At 35.1% G+C, this 15,816-nt stretch overlaps 2 protein-coding genes across 8 annotated transcripts; both read left to right on the forward strand.

Annotated features, from left to right (window-relative positions):
- The first annotated feature begins 811 nt into the window (after positions 1-811).
- LOC114412864 (receptor-like kinase TMK4) lies at positions 812-5,038 on the forward strand. The gene is made up of 2 exons (XM_028376951.1): positions 812-3,221; positions 4,116-5,038. The coding sequence occupies exons 1-2, from the start codon at positions 974-976 to the stop codon at positions 4,631-4,633; spliced, it is 2,766 nt and encodes a 921-aa protein (XP_028232752.1). The 5' UTR covers positions 812-973; the 3' UTR covers positions 4,634-5,038.
- Positions 5,039-10,987: 5,949 nt separating this feature from the next.
- On the forward strand, positions 10,988-14,972 carry LOC114412865 (subtilisin-like protease SBT3.3). 7 transcript variants are annotated; one of them, XM_028376953.1, is made up of 10 exons: positions 10,988-11,172; positions 11,263-11,354; positions 11,467-11,564; positions 11,667-11,807; positions 11,902-12,572; positions 13,063-13,154; positions 13,242-13,484; positions 13,567-13,681; positions 13,954-14,146; positions 14,258-14,972. In XM_028376953.1, the coding sequence occupies exons 1-10, from the start codon at positions 11,005-11,007 to the stop codon at positions 14,809-14,811; spliced, it is 2,367 nt and encodes a 788-aa protein (XP_028232754.1). In that variant the 5' UTR covers positions 10,988-11,004; the 3' UTR covers positions 14,812-14,972. The 7 variants fall into 7 exon arrangements, with proteins under 7 accessions (XP_028232754.1, XP_028232753.1, XP_028232755.1 ...); XM_028376952.1 differs by having other exon boundaries at positions 10,989-11,172; positions 11,652-11,807; XM_028376954.1 differs by having other exon boundaries at positions 10,989-11,172; positions 11,472-11,564.
- Positions 14,973-15,816: the final 844 nt, after the last annotated feature.

Here is a 15,816-nt window from a genome sequence, read left to right on the forward strand (position 1 = left end):
CCTTGTAAGTGCGGTCAAACCCCTATTAAGATTGTTATCACTGTATTTTTCTTTTTTTTTGGGAAAAATGTAAATTATATTAAACCCAAAATGATACAACAATAAACGGGACATACCCGTCGTTAGAGAAAATCAAAAGCCTCCCTAATACAAGAAGGTCTATATCAAGATGCTAAAACAAATGCAACAGGTATACTTGTCTATACATAAGAAACTTAATCTTACTAATAATCTCTATTACAGAAAATTGATAATCTTCAAAAATCAGTTTGTTTCTAGACAGCCAGATGCAGTAGACTGTAATTGTTATAGCCAGACGTACCTTGAACACCTGATATGGATCTGCCCCTAATTGAAGAGTCAGTAATAAGTGAAACGCCTGTGGAAAGGAGCTAAATCACGAATGTGAGCCCAAACTTAGAGAGATTTCCTGCAAATAAAGAACAAATGAGCATTTGACTCAGCCTCATTTAAACATAAAGGGCAGAGGAACCCTTGTTGCAATTTTGTCATCACTGCATTTTTCTATTTGGGTGAAAACTATGCTCACATGTAGCATGCTCTCGCTGATCTCTATCTCCCCTGCACGTTCTTCGTCTATGTAGTTTTGCCTTTGGGTTGGGTTTGATTTTCCTCTATGCTGTTTTGCCTTTGCCTCTGGGTTAGTGTTGTAGTTCCTCAAATAGTAAATAATAAAAAAGGTCATTTTTGGATGGATTGCTCACAAGTTGACACATGTCAAAAACATTCTATTGTGTTTGTGTGTATATAATATAGATTTTAAATTGGTTAAAGTAGATTTCAAAGTAAGACACACAGCGTCTTCTCAGCAAAAAAGAACCAAAGAATCCATCTCTTACTACTGCTTAGTGCTTGCTATTACTACAAGTCTACAACCCCTTCTTCCCTCTCTTCTCCATCACAGCATTAACATTTTAGCCTCTCTCTCACCCACACGCTTCTCCCAACCCTAATGTCTCTCCCCAAAACCCTACTTTCTCTCTCCCTTCTCTTCGCGATCGCGATCACCGCAGTAACCGGCGATGACGCGGCGGTGATGTCGAATTTTCTCATATCCCTCACTCCACCGCCCTCCGGCTGGTCTCAAACAACCCCATTCTGCCAATGGAAGGGAATCCAATGCGATTCTTCGAGGCACGTGACCAGCATAAGCCTCGCTTCGCAGTCCCTCACCGGAACACTCCCCTCGGATCTCAATTCCCTCTCTCAACTCCGCACTCTCTCTCTCCAAGACAATTCTCTCTCCGGCACCCTCCCTTCCCTCTCCAACCTCTCATTCCTCCAAACCGCGTACTTAAACCGCAACAACTTCACCTCCGTGCCCCCCTCCGCCTTCTCCTCCCTAACCTCCCTCCAAACCCTCAGCCTCGGCTCCAACCCTACCCTCCAACCCTGGTCCTTCCCCACCGACCTCACTTCCTCCGTTAACCTAATCGACCTCGACCTCGCCACCGTAACCCTCACCGGTCCCTTACCAGACATTTTCGACAAATTCACCTCTCTTCAACACCTTCGCCTCTCTTACAACAACCTCACCGGTAATTTACCCGCCTCTTTCGCCGTCGCCGACAATATCGCAACCCTCTGGCTCAACAACCAGGCCGCCGGCTTGTCCGGTACCCTCCAGGTCCTCTCCAACATGACAGCATTAAAGCAGGCCTGGCTCAATAAGAATCAGTTCACTGGTTCCTTACCGGATTTGTCGCAATGCAAGGCTTTGTCTGACTTGCAGCTTAGGGATAACCAGTTAACTGGTGTGGTTCCCGCTTCCTTGACGAGTCTTCCGAGTTTGAAGAAAGTTTCTCTGGATAACAATGAGCTTCAGGGGCCCGTGCCCGTGTTTGGGAAAGGTGTGAATTTTACTCTCGATGGGATTAATAGCTTTTGTCTTGACACTCCTGGGAATTGTGATCCCAGGGTGATGGTTTTGCTGCGGATTGCCGAGGCGTTCGGTTATCCGATTCGGTTGGCGGAATCGTGGAAAGGGAATGATCCTTGTGATGGTTGGAACTATGTTGTGTGTGCTGCCGGGAAGATTATCACTGTCAATTTCGAGAAACAGGGTTTGCAGGGTACCATCTCCCCTGCATTTGCCAATTTGACTGACTTGAGGAGCTTGTTTCTCAATGGGAATAATTTGACTGGTTCTATACCTGAGAGTTTGACTACTTTGTCTCAGCTTCAGACTCTTGATGTGTCTGATAACAACCTCTCTGGATTGGTTCCCAAGTTCCCGCCAAAGGTGAAGTTGGTGACTGCGGGAAATGCTTTGCTTGGGAAAGCTCTTAGTCCTGGAGGTGGACCAAATGGAACTACTCCTTCAGGGTCTTCGACTGGTGGAAGTGGCAGTGAATCCGCAAAGGGTAGTTCTTTGTTGTCGCCGGGTTGGATTGCTGGTATAGTTGTTATTGTGTTGTTTTTTATTGCAGTGGTGTTGTTTGTGTCTTGGAAGTGTTTTGTCAACAGGCGGCAGGGGAAGTTCAGTAGGGTTAATGGTCGTGAAAATGGGAAAGGAATTTTTAAACCTGATGCTGCCCATGTTTCTAATGGATATGGTGGTGTTCCCAGTGAGTTGCAAAGCCAGAGCAGTGGTGATCGCAGTGACCTTCAGGCTTTAGATGGTCCAACGTTTTCGATCCAAGTTCTTCAACAAGTGACGAATAATTTCAGCGAGGAGAACATTTTAGGCAGGGGAGGGTTTGGAGTAGTTTATAAGGGGCAGTTGCATGATGGAACAAAAATTGCTGTCAAGAGGATGGAATCTGTTGCAATGGGTAACAAAGGACTGAAAGAGTTCGAAGCAGAGATTGCAGTTCTTAGTAAAGTTAGGCATAGACATTTGGTTGCTCTTTTAGGGTATTGCATCAATGGCATTGAAAGGCTTTTGGTCTATGAGTATATGCCTCAAGGTACGTTAACACAGCACCTGTTTGAATGGCAGGAGCAAGGCTATGTTCCTTTGACTTGGAAACAAAGGGTAGTAATAGCTTTGGATGTAGCGCGGGGGGTGGAATACTTGCACAGTTTAGCTCAGCAAAGCTTCATTCATAGAGACTTAAAACCCTCAAACATACTACTAGGTGATGACATGAGAGCAAAGGTTGCTGATTTTGGTTTGGTTAAAAATGCACCAGATGGGAAGTATTCTGTTGAGACACGGTTGGCTGGAACATTTGGATATCTTGCACCTGAGTATGCAGGTATAGAAAGCCTTTGATTTTAGTTCTGTACAATTGTACCTTAATTGTGAAATTCATATTTTACTTATTTGGTGGTTATAGTTGTAGGTTACTACTTCAATATCATGCTTTGGTGTCCAGCAAATTTAAGTAGTTCAATAGAGTAACCACACACATAAAAAAACTTCGTACCCCATTGTCCAGAGGCTCTTCGCTATGCGAAGGTATGGGGGATGGATATTGTACGCAGCCTTACCCTTGCATATGCAAAGAGGCTGTTTCCGGATTCGAACCCATGACCAACAAGTCACCAAGGCACAACTTTACCGCTGCACCAGGGCTCGTCCTCAGTAACCACACACATACAAAAAAAAAAAAAAGTTGAAAGGGAAAGTAATTGATACCCCATCCCTAGATACATGGCTACTTCAGAACTCTTTGTGGCTATTCTTTGCAATGTTATATTTTGCCTGTTTCTCGTGTTTTTTCCATTTGGGTAGGGGTTTTCTGCATAGTTCTTGGTGGTCGATGCCTCAAGATATGTTGAGCCATTATAGACAGTTTACAGAGTCTGACTCCCAATTATCCTTTATGATGTGATGAATGCTATGGTTTGCATCAAATCTTGGATTGCTGTATATTGTCATGAGCTTAGGTGGTTGTTCTCTGTCGCAACTAATCACTGCTGTGGAATTTATCCTTCCATCCCATTTCCTTGGTGGCTCGGTGCATTGACACATTTTTTGTTAAAACTAGTTAATTTTGAGCGCTGTTGTTTTGATCCATTTAGCATCAAGACTTTTGCAAGCATAAAACTTCCTAAAATGTTGCATTGAATGTGATTAGATGCATTTTATTAGTGCCAGTCTATTCTATTCGTTTGATTATATTTAATGCTACTCTGTTTCTTGCCAGCTACTGGAAGAGTGACAACCAAAGTGGATATTTATGCATTTGGAATAGTTTTGATGGAACTTATCACCGGTAGAAAGGCATTGGATGATACTGTGCCAGATGAAAGGTCTCACTTGGTTACATGGTTCCGTAGGGTACTCATTAACAAGGAAAACATTCCAAAGGCAATTGATCAAACTCTCAATCCTGACGAGGAAACCATGGAGAGCATATATAAAGTGGCTGAGCTGGCAGGCCATTGCACTGCTCGTGAACCATACCAAAGGCCGGATATGGGCCATGCAGTGAACGTCTTGGTTCCTCTTGTGGAGCAATGGAAACCTTCTAGCCACGACGAAGAAGAGGACGGCTCTGGTGGTGACCTGCAAATGAGCCTTCCTCAAGCTCTACGAAGGTGGCAAGCCAATGAAGGCACTTCCTCAATATTTAATGACATTTCCATCTCACAAACCCAATCAAGCATCCCCTGTAAACCTGTTGGATTTGCAGACACCTTTGATTCAATGGATTGCCGGTAGCCAAATTGATAAACGAGACAACCATCCAAGGACATCTTAGTCCATATGATAGTGGAAGGTTTGCTTGAGAATACCCAAGAAAATCAGATGTGGTAAAGCTGGTTTGATCTATTAGCATCACCAATTTCTTTGTAATTATTTATTATTCTCAAAATGTCATTTTTTTGTGTTCTTAAAATCTACTCATCTGAACTAAACATGGATGTGTGAGGTTGGCGTTCTTTATTGATTCTTTTAAGCCGACGGATGGGTTTTAAAGGATGGTTATTGGTTGGGGTACCTGATCGTGAGGATGATTATTTTATTTCTATTTTTTTAGGAATAGAAGGACTGTAGTCTATACATTTATTAATTGTATTATATTCTCTTTTTTTTCCCTTTTGAATCAGAAGTATATTTATCGCATGTTTGATGTTCCATAATCTTTCTTCTTTACCCGTTATGCATGTATTTCAACACTCCATCCACCTATAAGGTCTAGTGTGTGTATAAATCATTTCCACTCGATACCTTACAAATAAAAAATGATTTACCAAATGGAGCAATATGTTCGCTGGTCAAATGAATAATGAGACCACCTGCCCGGAATTTATGATGTGCAGTTAGGAAACTTAAAAAAACACACTTCGTACGATATAAGAAACGAAATCTACAAAATTGTTTAAGCAATTGAGTTGGATGAGGTGCTTAGATAGTCTTTATGTAAATAGTATTACAAAATTTAAATCCTTAACATTGTTGGTAAAGTCTAGCTAAGGTTCTATACCTCCATTTTGGAAGGAGAGAAATCAAGCCTTCTTACCTTACCTTTCGGGGAGGAGGAAGCACCATTTGAACCATCTAATTGGTGGCGACAGAAAGAGACATAAAGAGATTTTTTAAAAAGAAAATACATAATTGCATTGATATACTGAATAAATTTAATTTTTTGAAAATGGATATAATCTTAAAATTTGGGTCGTGATGGGCTGATTTTAATTCCAAATGATGAGAGCCTACACAATACGTGAACGCACATATGGTGATTCAAAGCTCAGTCAGTTGATGGATAACTTTCGCAACAAAGCACATGTTATGTGTTACTGATTTCTGTCTTCTTTATTGTGGTTACGTATGCCGTATCCATGTTAAGTTGCCCACCACATTCTAGATGCGTTTTTTACCTATTGCCAAAAATATAGGGCAGATTGAGCAGTTGAAAATAATTGAATTGGTAATGATAATTGAGATTCAATTATATATGAAAGAGAATTGACCAGAAAAAATCATAGAGAAAGAAAATTCCAATTGTTAGATAATTAGTTCGTTACCTTTTATTTTATTGTGCCTGCTGGTTTTTATAAGAACGTGAACACCAGGTTAGCATAACAAGTGTGGAATGTCATGTGCTTAGGGTGATCAGTGGAGGTTCGATGGATCCCCCAAATTTCAATTGCAATATTATTGGGTGGACTATGTTCCTTGTTTCAACCATATAAAATAGAGTTTGTGACTCTTTTAATATCACCGCTTAGTGTATGGTTATCATAGCATAAGTTAATTCATATATATTAACAACCGCTAATGATATCAACGAAGGAATAGTACGATGATGGGTAAAAAATTCAGCTGCTCCATCGCGTGTCTTTGAACCAAAGCTGAATTCCACGGGCAACCATTAATCATGTCAGTGGTGCAATTATTTTTAAGTTAAATTATTGATTTGATTTTTATATTTTCATAATTTATATCTCTTTAATTTTTATAATTAGAAAGTGATTTTTTTTAGTCTTTATTTACTTTTTAAAGTGTAGAGAGTACAAAACGTAAAATTATAAAGAACAAATGAATAATTAAATCTATTTTTTAAAAGAATATAAAAACTAAAAAAAAATATCTAATAAATTACAATGAGTAAATTTAAGTCTAATAAAAAATAGTTTAACTTTTGAAATTTTCCTTTAATTTTAGAATGGTCGTAATTTATATATTTTCAATGATTCAATTGTTATTTTTTCTTTTTCTTTTTAGGAGCAATGATTCAATTGTTTGACCAATGAACTTAGTTCATTTTTGTTTGAGAGGCCTTATTATTGATTTCAAACTAAAGCTATCAATACAAGTGAAAAAAAAAATGACAAGAATTAAAAGAATGACAAAAAGGAATTGACAAACAAATGCAACATTGCAATAATCAATCTTTTATTCTGCATTTATTATGCCTACAAATCAAGCTATAGTAAATGGCATCAAAGGTTTGTAAGAGAAAACTTCTTTGGCTCTACATTTAAGAACAAGAAATCTCTGAAGAAATGGGATTTAATGGAAATGGTTGGTCGGAAGCATATCTGAATTTGATAGGAATTCCATAGATGGCTTGACCACTATTAACAAGACAAATATTGTGTAAGACCTTCAAAAGTGAAGGTTTTATGGATTCAACAGATTGAAATCCTTTACAATTTAATATCACATTCTTTTGAACACATGGACACTTATTGTTGATAGTTACACTCCATTCTTGTTTTCCTTGTACTTTATTTCTTGTTGGAAATTGATTTACAGTGAGATCTTTCAAAGAACATTGACTATAGCCTGACATCATGGTAAATGAAGAAACTAACAACAATTTATAAAAAAATTATGTTTCATACAATAGAAGAAATCATTACCTTGAGAAATGAGTACAAGGAACAAAACTATGCTAAGAATCTTGATGGTTGAACCAGCCATTGCAGAAAATGTAAATACAAGCTTCGATTCTTGAATTGTATGGCTATGTTATGTTGCGCTATTTATAAATGAATTATTGTAAAACAATATGTTTTACGTTTACGTTTGGTGTGAAGAATATTGATTGCATTTATAAACGATTCAATTTTTATAACAATGAAACTGAAGTTAAAGAAACATAAATTACTCACTTAAAAAAAATAAATACAGTGAAATTGTATAGATTTGATAAATATGGTTTTTTTGAATAGTTGATATGATTTTATTTTACTAGGAGAAAGCTATATTTTTGTTCTATTATTATTTCTTTCTTGGCATCTGACAAAGTTAAACAATATTTCTTGAGTGTTTAATTGTTTTAAATTGAAACAGGAAGTTATGCCTTTCCTAATCTTTAGCTCGAAACATCTCTTTTTCATCTTTGTTGAAGTAAACCTCTGTATGGTAAAATTAAGAGGAGAAAGAAAAAGGGAGTAAGGTCTTGTTAATTGTTTTCAATATAATTTTTAAACTTTGTTTTCAGTATAATATTTAAAAATAAAAGAAAAAATATTTTTAAAATTTCAAAAATAGATTTATTTTATAAAAAATGTTCATAAAATATCAACATTTATCAATTACATGTTGTATGAGATAAAAAGATGTTTTATTTATGAAAATATCATAAGATCCAAAACAAGAGTAGGAAAGTAATTTTTAAAAGACATGTTTTTTCACTGCAATTGTAGGACAAGTTTTAAAATACAAATGTCTTGAAAATCTTTCTAATACTTAATGAAAAATATTAAATAAAAATAAAGATATTTAATGTTTTAAAATTTTAAAAAAACATTCGAATACTTTCTTTATTTAATAAGTAAGAGGAGGAATCATAATTATTCAATTTTTATATATTAAAAATATAACAAATCCATAGCAAATTTACTTTGTTTCTTAAAAATACTGATTGGATGAAGCCGAGAGGAGAGAGGAAAATGTCAATAAGTCATAAACGTGTCACTAATACATTTAAATACTTTTTTTTTACAAAGGGGTGAAACTCATCAATACACTTAAATTACTTCTTTTTTAACGAAAAAGGGGTGAAACGCCCAATATAAATCATCATAAATAAGATAATTAATGTCTATTGACTTTGAGGAGAAGAAATAAAAACAACTTTATTAAGGAAGGAGAAGATAAATTTAAATAATTATCACAAATAAATTTTGTATAAATACAAATAAAATATAAGATAATAAATATGATGAATCCGTGAAATAAATTGTGAAAATAAAATTGAAAAAGAAAAATTCACAATATTATAAAACTTTAGAGATAAAAAATATAGTAATCAATAAATTCCATGGTAAATAATATATTACAATTTTAATCTTTAGTTTTTAATTGAATCAAATGACATCATATATGCTAACGATATTTGGTCGAACTTGTCTACAAACTCTCCTCGTCTCTTTCCAAAAACACTCTTTGTTGAAGTTGTAGTTATCAAGTTATTATACATTAGAGAATTTGTTGCAAGAACTTTTAGTAACTAGTTGGATTGGAAAATTTTGTATCCAGCTGTAAATCACCTATTCCATTATTGGAAGGAAAGATTCCGCATGAGCCAAACTATGCGAAAATGACATTGGTGAAAATTGATAAAGGTAAAGAGAAAGTGGAGCTCAGAAAGGTGTTATTCTTCACCAAGAGGAGCTATTTCCAAAGCAGCCAGTATATTACTCGTGCAACTCTTTATTTTTTACACATATATTATTGCTTGGGCTACTCCAATTAAGAGAAAGTAGAAAACAAAGAAATGGTGTTGATTGATGTTACGTAAGTCACATGAAAGTTTGATGCATATTGTAATTTACTCCCACAGTCATTTATTTGACTTAAAGTTGAACTGTGTAGGCAAACATGACTTAAAGTTTGATTGCAGCCTCTGCATTCATCCAATGGCTCAAATTTTATAAGCTTATAGTATTTTATTAACTTTTTAAAGTGGGAAAAAAACGGCATAGATTCTTCTTGCATTTGCTATCTGATTCTAAGGAATCCAATTTCAAGGAAAATGTAGTGCATTGCATTTCGGTATAGAAAATAATAAAGAATTATGTTATTCATGTACCATTTGGAGATGTACAAGATGAAAAGTGAAAAAGAATGAAATTTATCCTCTGAATTTTTTGGTTGAAAATGAAAGGCCGATCCATTCACAGATCATGCAAAACTGCAACCGTAAATTTCAAAAACTGTCATACTCGTGTACTTTATTTATTTTTCTTTTGAGGGGGGTCCAAATAGGGACCAGATCTCTGCAGTCCAAAAGTAACTGCAGCACCCTGCAATCCTCATCCAACGGTTCAAATTTTTTTAAGCTGTATTTCTATTTATTATTTAAAAAAAAACTTCGTACCCCATTTTCCAGATTCGAACCCATGACCAACAAGTCACAAAGGCACAACTTTACCACTGCACCAGGGCTCGCCCTCATTTCTATTTATTATTTAATATATCATTATTTTACATGGACAGGATTCAAGTCAGCCAACTTTCTTGAGATTACCCAAGCTATTTTTTGCTATTTGCTATGCTTAGAATTTTCTCTCCGGCAAGTTTGCTTTGTATAAAACTTAAGATATAGTTTCTTAGATGTCTTTGACATTAATTTTCAATCATAATTTGAGTTTCATCTCCATGTTTTATGTTAACATTTAATGCAAATTTCGGTTTATAGAGGTCAAATTCTAATTTTGATTGGAAGACAACACTAAAAACACTCAAGAAACTGCATTTTTTTTTCCTTTTCCTTTTGCATTAGAAAAGACTGGTTACAAGTCCAGTCCCATTGATGACTTAAAAGCAAAAGGTGGGACTCAAAGTTTAGAAAAAGAAAAGGTTTCAATAATCGTGGGATGATGATGGGTTTTGGACTACATTACTACACAACTTTATGATCTGCATCATTTCAGTATACCCCGAAAAAGCATTGATAATTAGAGTTGAATTTTACAAACAAAAAGATTAGAGATGTATAAGCAATCAGATCAAACTGTGATTAATATCTCTGGCATTAATGTCTAACTCTTTTTTGTGTGTTTTTGTTTTGATTGCTTAATTTAATTACTCAAATTAAAGAAGTATACTACCAATGCCTGTTATTCCAAGTGGACTCTAGCTTGATTCTTTTAAGGTTTTGATTTGAGTCTTATGAAAAAAAAGGTACTAATGAGAGAGATTTGTCTCCTTCAATGAGTGCTAACTCGGATTAGGAGTTTTTTTTTTTTTTTGACAGACGTGTAAGACATCATATGGACATTTAGCAAATAGGCCAAAATTAACATCATTAATTTGTATAACAAAACTGACGAAATAACCAATTTGATCTAACATAAATATTTAGCTGACATAAGTGAAACTTTTTAAACATAAGAGACTAAATTGAAACAAACAAAAATAAGACAAGAGAAAGAATACTTTAGCCATAAAAATAAAAGCGGTATACTAACTGGCATATATTCCTCCCCAATACTCGCTGATGATGAAGATATTTGTGCATACTTTTCATCCGATTGGGCCAAAAAATTAAAAAGTGCACTGCACAAAAGGAAAGGACTCCCAACTTTTCTTATTTTCAAAAAGTTACTTTATATGCATCATACATACTTCGTATGTTTTTATGCATTTGGAAAGCCTTTGAAGCTCTCCTCCTATCAGTTAATCTGATAATGGATACTAATTCAAGAAACTGGAGATGGGCAAGAAAGGCCCAATTGCTTATTGCTTCTGCTCTTCTCTTACTGCAAGACTCTCTGGTCAACTCTGCTGAAGCAAGCTCTGTGAGTGCAACTTAAGTTTCTAGTTCTGCTTTAGTATACATGTAAATACATGTCATTGATCCCAATCAATTATTAAATAAATGCTTCTAGGTGCACATTGTATACATGGGAGATAAGATATATCAAAATCCACAAACTACTAAAATGTATCACCACAAAATGTTATCATCACTCCTAGGAAGGTATGGCTTGTGTCCCTCACATACTCATTTTCTAATGGAGCTGATATTGTATTACTTTAATAAGAGTCAAGGAAAAAAAATAACTGTTAAGTGTTTTCTTTTTGTTCTGAAGCAAAGAAGCTGCAAAGAATTCAATTCTTTACAGCTATAAGCATGGTTTTTCAGGGTTTGCTGCAAGATTGACAAAATATCAAGCAGAAGCAATAGCAAGTACAAATGATCCTTGCATTAATTAGGCTTGTTACTTAACCCATTTTAGAACATTTTAAAAGTTATATTATATACCATGTAATGCAGAGTTTCCTGGTGTAGTGTCTGTCATTCCAAATGGCATTCATAAACTTCATACTACCAGAAGCTGGGACTTTATGGGGGTCCATCATTCCACTTCAAAAATTGCTTTCTCTGACAGCAACTTAGGTGAAGGAACCATCATAGGTGTCATAGACACAGGTAGTACTAGTAGTTAATTATCCTTTTAACAAAAATATCTAAGCAGGCATTGGAAAGTGGCAATGTAACCAATGACAAATATGATTTCTTGAAGGCATTTGGCCAGAGTCACCAAGTTTCAATGATGAAGCAATGGGACAAATCCCATCAAGGTGGAAAGGAATTTGTCAAGGGGGAAAGCACTTCAACTCCACCAATTGCAACAAGAAGATAATAGGTGCTAGATGGTTCATGAAAGGAATAAGTGATCAGACTAAGAAACTCCTCCAAGGAAACAACTCTGATGAATATCTCTCGGCAAGAGATGCCATTGGCCATGGCACTCACACAGCTTCCACAGCAGCAGGTTACTTTGTAGGAAATGCAAATTATAGGGGACTTGCTTCTGGTTTAGCCAGAGGAGGAGCACCCTTGGCACACTTAGCTATCTACAAGGCTTGTTGGGACTTTCCAATTGGAGATTGCACTGATGCTGATATCCTCAAAGCTTTTGACAAGGCTATACATGATGGAGTTGATGTCTTAACTGTTTCTCTTGGCTTTGCCATTCCTCTGTTCTCCTATGTTGATCAACGTGATTCATTAGCAATTGGTTCTTTTCATGCAACTTCTAAGGGGATCACAGTCGTTTGCTCTGCCGGAAATTCTGGTCCTGTCTCTCAAACCGTTACAAATACTGCACCATGGATCATCACAGTTGGAGCTACCACCATAGATAGGGCCTTTCCAGCAGCCATCACCCTTGGAAATAACCGCACTGTGTGGGTATGCTACAACTATTTTTGAATCAAGCTGGTCAAATATGCCAACTATATCTTAAATGTGTTATATATGTATATGTTTAAAAATACGACTTTACATGGTTTTGATTCTTCAACAATAATTTCCACTGATTTTGGTTCTTGTAAATTTTTAATTAAATCTCTTCAAAATTTTCCTGTTATTATTAAGTGGTGATGTGGCATGCAAAAAGTCATGTGATCTTAAACCTCCTTAACAATGTCAAAGACCATTTCTAATAGTCTTTGTCAATGCATTGATAATGTAAAAATTATTGTCATTCAATCGCAAAATATTATGTATGTTAAGTTTGTTGATTTTTACAAAAATCATATCAAAATCAATTTTTGATTGGTTGACAATACAAATTTTTACGTGCATAAAAATTAAACTCACTTTTATAGGATTAAAACCACCTGAAGTCATATTTATGAGAATTAGATACATATTTAAACCAGTGATTGTTGTTATATAGGGACAGTCCATTGATATGGGAAAACATAATCTTGGATCTGTTGGGCTCACATATTCTGAACGCATAGCTGTAGACCCATCAGATAATTTGGCGTGAGACCTCTTTTTCTTCATTTTTACTATTCTTTTATATCAAATTCCTGTACATTTTATATCTACTGTTCGTGTCTTCCTTTCAAGCAAGGATTGTCAATCTGGAAGTCTAAATGCAACAATGGCAGCAGGCAAAATTGTTCTATGCTTTTCAGTATCAGATCAACAGGACATTGTTTCTGCATCACTTACAGTGAAGGAAGCTGGAGGAGTTGGACTAGTATATGCACAATATCATGAAGATGGACTCAATCAATGTGGTTCATTTCCATGTATCAAGGTAGATTATGAAGTGGGGACACAAACACTAACCTATATTAGAAGATCAAGGTGATCTAATATACTTAGATTGACAACATTGGCTTATGAAATGTTCATTTGAGTTAAAATTAATATTATGCTTATGTGGAAGGTTTCCGACAGCAAGCCTAAGTTTTCCAAAGACTGTTATTGGAAAATGGACATCACCACGAGTTGCATCTTTCTCATCTAGAGGACCCAGTAGCATGTCTCCAACAGTGCTAAAGGTATATCTGGACCTCATTTGCAGACATGATTTTGGTTTTATTCAATCAGACCACACTTTTTTCCTGACAAAAGCAATTAAATATAGTTCAAACTTTATTATAACAACAAAGGCAAATTTGATTTGAGCGTGCTTAAAAAATGTTTATCTAGTGTGCCATGATCTATAAATTGTAGTCAGCAACTTACAATAAATATTTATTGCTCTTACTCCGCTTTTAATTATATGATGTCATCATTAACTTCTACTTTGGGGGATGATTCATGGAGGTAGCCTGACATAGCTGCACCAGGTGTGGACATTTTGGCTGCATTTCCACCAAAGGGCACTACAAGGAGTAGTGGATTTGCATTCCTATCTGGAACTTCAATGTCATGTCCCCATGTGGCAGGAATAGCAGCTCTCATCAAATCCAAACACCCAACTTGGTCACCTGCAGCCATAAGATCAGCTTTGGTTACAACAGGTGAGTCAGTAGAAATCGTTAAATCAACACATTAAAATTACATATTTACATTATTACATATAATAGTCTGTATCCAATGTATCTAATTAATTGTTACACTAAAAAATGTAGCATCTCAAACTGGAACTGATGGAAGCCTTATATCTGAAGAGGGTTCCACACATAAGGCAGCAGACCCGTTTGATATTGGGGGTGGACACGTGGACCCCAACAAAGCAATGGATCCAGGACTAATATATGATATCACCACTGAGGATTATGTTCAATTCCTATGTTCCATGGGTCACAGTAGTGCATCCATTAGCAAAGTGACCAAGACCACCACAAGTTGTAAGAAAGGAAAACACCAAACACTGAACCTCAACCTTCCTTCCATATTAGTTCCAAACCTGAAGAGGGTTGCAACAGTAATGAGAACAGTGACAAACGTGGGAAATATTACTGCAGTCTACAAAGCTCTAGTGAAGGTTCCATATGGCATAAAAGTTAGAGTTGAACCTCAAACTTTGAGTTTCAATTCAGATGCACGAATCCTTAACTTTAGTGTCAGTTTCCTGTCAACTCAAAAGTTTCATGGAGATTACAAATTTGGGAGCCTAACATGGACAGATGGCAAGTATTTTGTGAGGACCCCAATTGCTGTGAGGACCATACAGTTTGAATGAATAATAAGCGGATGTTATATGTAGAAATGAGCTTAATTGGCCAACAAAATATTTAAGTTCTTGTTTGGAGTCATACTATAAACATAGCATATTCTTTGGTGAGAACATGCAGCATATTTCTTTGAGGAAAGAGACTCGTTACTCATGGAATATAATGTTCATTTTTAAGATTAAAAACGTTACTTGATTGCAACTAACAATTGCTTTTAAATGAAATAGATACTTGATACCGATTTCAAACTGTGAAGAGCAAATGTCAACTATTAGAAACAAAAAAAACTACACTGATTTGACCGTATAATATATTAGATATAGAATTTAATTAGACCAAAATAAATTAAATAAAACATATATAAAATTGAGGATTTGATTCGAGTTATGAATTTTTTTAAATGTGAAAACTAAAATCATGATCAAAATTAAGGAAATTAAAATTATAATTTAGTCTATTATTATCATAGGAGAAAGTGTAGCTACATTTTTTAATATTCTTTTTAACTTTTCTCTTAAAAAAAAATTCTTTTCTAACTTTGTTTTATTAGTTGAAGTTTATGTGGATTATACTAATTTTGGAATGAAACTCATTAAATAAAAAATGAAACACATATTTAACCAGACTTGCATCAATTATGCTCAACAAAAAAAAATGAAACAAGAATATCAAAGAATCAGGTGCTAATATGAATATATGAAACAAGAATATCAAATAATGTGGTGTTAATTTTATTTTTTTTAAATACTGATGGAGTGACGGAAGTAAAAGAATAAAAAGTAGTTCAACTTCCATGAATAAAAATGGTCTTTCCATGATTTGCACTTAATCTAAATAACCAAGCACAAAATATATCAAACTTGTGCATATTTTCAGTTTAGTATTAAACTATTAATAATTAATGATTAGCGATAGAATTTAGATTTATAAAGACAGTACAGTTAGTAAATTATATTTTAGTAATTATTTTAAAATATTATTTTAATAATTAAATGATTAACTAATTACTCTTT

Source organism: Glycine soja, chromosome 5, assembly GCF_004193775.1.
Source record: "Glycine soja cultivar W05 chromosome 5, ASM419377v2, whole genome shotgun sequence".
Taxonomy (NCBI): Eukaryota; Viridiplantae; Streptophyta; class Magnoliopsida; order Fabales; family Fabaceae; genus Glycine; species Glycine soja.

What these genes read in the sequence shown, in the direction of transcription:
- LOC114412864 (XM_028376951.1), top strand. Translation starts at nt 974, where the DNA reads ATGTCTCTCCCCAAAACCCTACTTTCTCTCTCCCTTCTCTTCGCGATC. An exon ending in TCTTGCACCTGAGTATGCAG is followed by an intron (nt 3,222 to 4,115) that starts GTATAGAAAGCC and finishes GTTTCTTGCCAG; the next exon opens with CTACTGGAAGAGTGACAACC.
- LOC114412865 (XM_028376952.1), top strand. Translation starts at nt 11,005, where the DNA reads ATGTTTTTATGCATTTGGAAAGCCTTTGAAGCTCTCCTCCTATCAGTT. An exon ending in ACTCTGCTGAAGCAAGCTCT is followed by an intron (nt 11,173 to 11,262) that starts GTGAGTGCAACT and finishes AAATGCTTCTAG; the next exon opens with GTGCACATTGTATACATGGG. An exon ending in TGTCTCCAACAGTGCTAAAG is followed by an intron (nt 13,682 to 13,953) that starts GTATATCTGGAC and finishes TCATGGAGGTAG; the next exon opens with CCTGACATAGCTGCACCAGG.